Here is a 5,415-nt window from a genome sequence, read left to right as displayed (position 1 = left end):
GGGGGGAGCCAAAGAGAAACTTCCTTTACCTCTTCTGCACACCCAAGCCTGAGCCATACCCACCGACTGACCCTTTGGAGTTCCCTTCAAATCCTCTAGACTGGGAGGCTCCTGGAGGACAGAGCCAATGCCCCCATCTCAGACCAGGCAGCTGGGGACTGAGCTCATGTAGGCCCCAGTACGTGGTCTTGAGATCACCCTTTCCTTGCTTCTCCCTCCACAGCCAGAAGGATTCTGTGATCACTATAAAATAACTCATTCTCCTGTGCTCAGAACCCTCTGATGCCCCCTACCCGCCCCCCCACCCCCACCCCGTCATTACTCCTAGAGGAAAAACCTAGTCCTTACAAAGGCTTGCAAGGCCCTACCTATCCAATTTGGCTGCTGTGACCACTCTGAACTCATCTCCCTAGCCCATGCCACGTTTGTGGGCTTGATTCCCAGTAGGGGGCGTGCAGGAAGCAGCCAATCAATGTTTCTCATCGATCTTTCTATCTTTCTCCCTTCCTCTCTCTCTAAAATCAATAAAAACATATTTTTTAAAAAGAAAATACAGCCCTAACCGGTTTGGCTCAGTGGATAGAGCGTCAGCCTGCAGACTGAAGGGTCCCAGGTTCGATTCTGGTCGCAGGCACATCCCCAGTAGGGGGTGTGCAGGAGGCAGCTGATTGATGCTTCTCGCTCATCGATGTTTCTAACTCTCTATCCCTCTCCCTTCCTCTCTGTAAAAAAATCAATAAAATATATTAAAAAATAAAAAGAAAATACAAAACAAAAAAATCTAAATAGTGCAGGGAAAAAAACCATAAGAACCCTGACTTACTTAGCCCCTCCTTTTATGGTTTAATATTTTTATTTGATATATTGGGGAGGGTGCACCATAATCTTGGCAATGCTTTGAGCTTCTAGATGTCCCTGATATTAATAAATATTTTTTTACAGAGAGTGAGAGATTCACCTTTATGTTCCCAGTGGCTGCCACAAAGTAGGAGCTGTTGCAGTTCATGTGTGATGAATGAATGAGTGAATGAGTGAATGAATGAATGAGTGAATGAATGAATGAGTTCTGCAGTTTCTGGAATGTGGCAGCCCAGACCTGAAGCCAACTCCAAGGGTTTCTCACACTCCAGACCCTGGCCCTCTCTCCTCCCAGCCCCATTGGCCCTAGCCCCTACCCCAGCAGCTCTGGATGCCATCCTGGACTTCGAGCTCCCTGCAATCTGGGGAGAGATCACAGAAAAGCCTCCGGTGGGGCTGGGGACCAAGGAAAGAAGGGGGACAACCCGACTCATGGGGAGCTCTGCAAAGGGCTCCCTGTCCCCTAGATACCACCCACATCTATGCGGTGCCCAAAGCACTTTCCACAGGTATGGGAACTGACTGGGAGGATGTGAGCTCACACCACTGCCTGGGAGTAGATAGGACTAGGAAGGGGATGAAAGCAGGAGGGGAATGGCCAAAGGGGTGAGAGATTAGGGAGGCTAGGATTTGGGTCCCCGGAGGCTCTGTATCCACTTACCAGGCAGCTGCTGTATGAAATTGAGTTCCTTCTGGTACCTGGGCTGAGTGTAGGACCAGATTTGCACCTCAGCTCCTAGAGCAGCCTCGAAGCAGTCAAATGTTACAGAGCCCTGTGAGGAGAGGGGTGGCAGAAGGCTGGTGGTATAGGGCTCAGAACCCATGCCAGGGATGTGGGATCCTCTGTGTGGACCACTCCCTCCCATCCTCCCCCAACCAATAACTATATTCATACTGTATGGCCCAAAATTCTGCCATTGAAGTTTCTTTAAAGGGCTCCCAATTCTAAAGGACACACCCTCAAATAGGGGTGTCAGCAGGGCAGGGATAAGGGCTCTAGCTACTAGAGTCCCTGCTCCAACTCCAGTTGTTCTGGATCACATGGCCAAAGCTAAGGTGACTGGACACCCCTCCCCACAGAAGTGGTTCTCACACCCAGTGCCTCATTGGTCCTCACGATTGCCCCGTGAGGTGGGCCAGCAGATGTTCACCCACTCAACAATTTTCCAGATCAGAGGAGATTGCCTGGGGCCTGGGGGCAGGAGGGGACGTCAAAGGGTTTGAGTGATTTGGCCCAAGCGGAGGGACACTTCCAGGAGTAGCCCCAACACCCTGCAGCTTGGTGTACACATGGGCAGACACGGTATGGATGGAAGTCCAGAGCAGTGGATCCAGCCCACAGACTTTCCCTGGAAAATGAGGGTCATAATAATACCTAGCTCATGGCATTGTCACCTCACTTAATTCTCACAGCATCCAGATGAAGTAGGACTTTTCTTATCCCCACTTTACAGACAGGAAAATGGGCATAAAGGGCTGAAAGGATTTGCCCACAGCCCTGATCAGAGTCAGAACTTAAAGAGATACATTGTGTGGAAGCACTTTGTAGATTTCATATTCAGAAGGTGGTTAATATTATTATTATTATTATTTTGCATACCACAGACTGACCAGGCTGCACGAGGGCAGCGGGCACTTGCACCTCCAGCAGGACACAGCGGGCAGTAGGGTAGGCCTGGAAGGAGAGCACGACTTGGGCCTGGAGAGAGGCTGTGAACAACAGGGCGAGAGTTGGTCAGCCCCAGGGGCCGCAGGCAAGGCCCTGGCAAGGGGCAGTTGGGCCAGCAGGGTGTTCCTCACCATTCTTAGGCTCTTCAAGCTCTGGGTCAGCTGCCCTTCCAAATTGCTCCTCATCTTCAGGCTCTTCCCAGTGGCCTGGAAGGCCCCAAGAACAAGGCCCAGGTCAGGCCTCCTGCTCTGGGCTGGCTTTGGGTTTGGCTTTCTTCCAGAAAGTGCATGCGGGGAAGCAGGGGCCAGGCCTGAGGCCTGGCGGTGGGGGTGGGGGATGGGGAGACCAGACCAGCCTGGGGTCCTTTGGCCAGTGATCTCCAGAAGGAGGTCCAGTGCTGCCTAGCAGACTGCCTGATCCTCATGCCCATCCCAGATACATTCACATGTGCACATGGGTGACATGCTCACCACGCACAGCCAAGTCGACGGCCACACGCACACAGAGGTTGCAGTCAGTCTCCTGATGACACCTCAGCACCAGCTTTGTCTGTAGGTGTGTGGGCACCAGCACAGGTCCTGGGGCAGGCTCGATATTCCCAGGCAAGCAGAGCATGTCACCATCTGTGCATGAAGGGCAGGGTGGGAGCTGAAGCTGTTCTATACCCAGAATTTGGTTGCAATTGACACCCCCAGAGGGCTAAGGAGCTTGGGCTTTTCAGGGGCTGAGGGGAGGCCATGAGGGCATGGGACTGGGACAACTCCCCTCCCTTCCACCAACCTAGAAAGTTATTTTCTCTCTAAAAGTAGGGCTACTTACCCCACAGGTGGCAGGAGAGGCCCTGGGAAGGAGGTAAAGGAGCGTCAGGATTTATGATCTTAAATCTAATCCTGTTTCCCTGCCTGAGATCCCCACGGACCTCTTTCTAGGGCTCCCTATTCCAAGCCTCTCCCAGCAGAAGACAGACCCAGCTCTGGCCCCTTCCCCATTCTCCTCTTACTCCATCAGTACCAGACAGACCAGCTAGGGCAGTTCTGGTGGTGGTGGCGGCGGCGGCAGTGACAGGAGCCAGGCTAGGGCCTTGATGGGCCTCACTCTGAACCCTGAGCCTTCCCCAACCCTCCCAGGGCCCCAGACTCACCAGAGAGCAGTCAGCAGCATCCTGAGGCCCCATAAGCCTCTCCAGAGAGAGGACCATGGGGCTTGGGCCCAGTGCCAAGGACAGCAGGAACCAAGGCACAGGCATCTTCCAGGTGCCAGGTGGCACCCAGGCCCTAGGCCCTGTCCTGCCCCCCCCAAGGGGGGGGCAGACACCTCATCTGTGCTCCCACTCAGTCCCCAGTGGTTGGGCAGGAGGGGCCAGAATCTCTCCCCAGCCTCCCAGGTTCCAGAGCTGGCGAGCTGGCACACTCGGTTTCAGAGTCCTGGCTTGAGTCTTGGTCTCAGCCGAAGTGCTTTCGTTTTTTGACTCCTGGCAGGGAGCTGGCTGTTCCCGCCCCACCCTGTCCCTCCCACTAGGCCTGGGAGCCAGCAGCCTTGGATTGGGGTGGTGGCCTCATCTCCTTTTCCCCTCCTTTTCCTCCTCCCTTCCTCTCTCTCCTCCTCCCCTGCTGACATCTGGCTGGGAGGGCCCCTGGAGAGGGCGTAGCAGACTGGCCTCTTGACTTAGTAAGGAAGCTCTTACTCACCCCAGGAGTCCCTAAGGAGGGCTGTGAGTGCACCCCAGGGCCTGGGCGATCCTAGGGCATTTTTGCTTCCCACCCTGAGTGCCAGTAAGAAGGGATCTTGGTGCCCACTGGATCCCCTCTTACTGGCACTCAGGGTCTCTTCACACAGACTCATTGGGCCTCAGTGACCCTTTGTAGGTTGGGAGCTCTAATGGCAGGGACAGGGGGCACCAGAAAGTGGGCTTTTCACCCCTTCCCAGCTCCAGCGTGATAGTGGTGGGAGAAGGAACCCAGGATCTGGGACCAGGCAAACAGGGGTCCCATTTGTGCTTTTGCCGTGGGCCACACACCACTTTTTTGAACTCTTTTTTCCTTTTCTCATTAAAGAATTATAGTGAGGATCAAGATTTCCAGGTCCTCCTTTGCCTTTCCAGTGACACGGCATGGTGGATGGGGTGTGGGTGTGGACATGGAGGATTTGGGCCACAACAGATGGATTTTAACCCCCAGGCAGCGTGATGCTGACCCTTCCCCTAACTGAGCATCCTGGGCACACTGGAGAAGCACACTGTGTTTCTTAGTTTATCCATCACGTTTGCCTTTATTCATCTTTCTCCATCTTGGTGTCCACTGTCCCACTTTGTCCTGGCCACCCAGGGCCACAGCCTTTCTCCCTGGGTCCAGTCCTCCCTCCCTTTCCACCTGAGCAAGGCCTGGGTCTGGGAAAGGCGGTTTCTCCTACTTCTCTGGAGTCAACCCCCTTCAGAAAGTCCATAGCTCCTGCCTCCCCCACCCCCGCCTCAACCTCTCCAGCCTTCACTGGAGCAGGTGCAGACTCCTCTCTGGAATTTCGGAGAGAGGAAGTGGGAAGGTGCCCCTCCCACATCAGAGTCAGAGGAGCCCCCAAGAAAGAGAGACTCTCTCCCTGGGGGTCCTGAGAGGCAGGGAAGCTTCAGCGGGAAGCCTGGCCAAAGTGTGCAAGGGCCAGGAGCGAGTCCGGTGCTCCGCTCCTGGGCTGGAAGGCAGGGAATAAGGCTTTGGGGAGTAGTCCTCGGGAGACACCCTGAGAATTCCAGGGTTGAAGCCTCTTTCGGGGTGCCAGCCAGTGCCCCTACGCCGGTGGCCAAGACATCTGGATTGCTGGGGAGCTCCACTCAGCCTCGGTGGGCAAGTTGGGCGGCCTCGCGTTCCAGCTGGCGACACAGTTCCAGGCGATTCCGC

General features: G+C 54.8%; 2 protein-coding genes across 2 annotated transcripts in view; both read right to left on the bottom strand.

The window, feature by feature from the left end:
- IL17RC (interleukin 17 receptor C) overlaps positions 1 to 4,020 on the bottom strand; it is an 11,770-nt gene extending 7,750 nt beyond the window's left edge. Inside the window, 8 exon segments of the mRNA XM_015560362.1 lie at positions 889 to 895; positions 1,176 to 1,220; positions 1,520 to 1,631; positions 2,459 to 2,568; positions 2,659 to 2,733; positions 2,998 to 3,150; positions 3,347 to 3,368; positions 3,669 to 4,020. Of these exon segments, the coding sequence (XP_015415848.1) occupies positions 889 to 895; positions 1,176 to 1,220; positions 1,520 to 1,631; positions 2,459 to 2,568; positions 2,659 to 2,733; positions 2,998 to 3,150; positions 3,347 to 3,368; positions 3,669 to 3,773 (629 nt within the window). The 5' untranslated portion in view covers positions 3,774 to 4,020.
- A 1,126-nt stretch (positions 4,021 to 5,146) lies between these two features.
- Positions 5,147 to 5,415, bottom strand: part of IL17RE (interleukin 17 receptor E) — a 10,605-nt gene continuing 10,336 nt past the window's right edge. The window contains exon 17 of the mRNA XM_006758356.2: positions 5,147 to 5,209. Within this exon, the coding sequence (XP_006758419.1) occupies positions 5,147 to 5,209 (63 nt within the window). The remainder of the gene's footprint in view (positions 5,210 to 5,415) is intronic.

This window comes from Myotis davidii, unplaced genomic scaffold (genome assembly GCF_000327345.1).
Source record: "Myotis davidii unplaced genomic scaffold, ASM32734v1 scaffold73, whole genome shotgun sequence".
In the NCBI taxonomy this organism is placed as follows: Eukaryota; Metazoa; Chordata; class Mammalia; order Chiroptera; family Vespertilionidae; genus Myotis; species Myotis davidii.
Note: the sequence above shows the minus strand (reverse complement) of the source record. Positions and strands in the feature narration are given on the sequence as shown.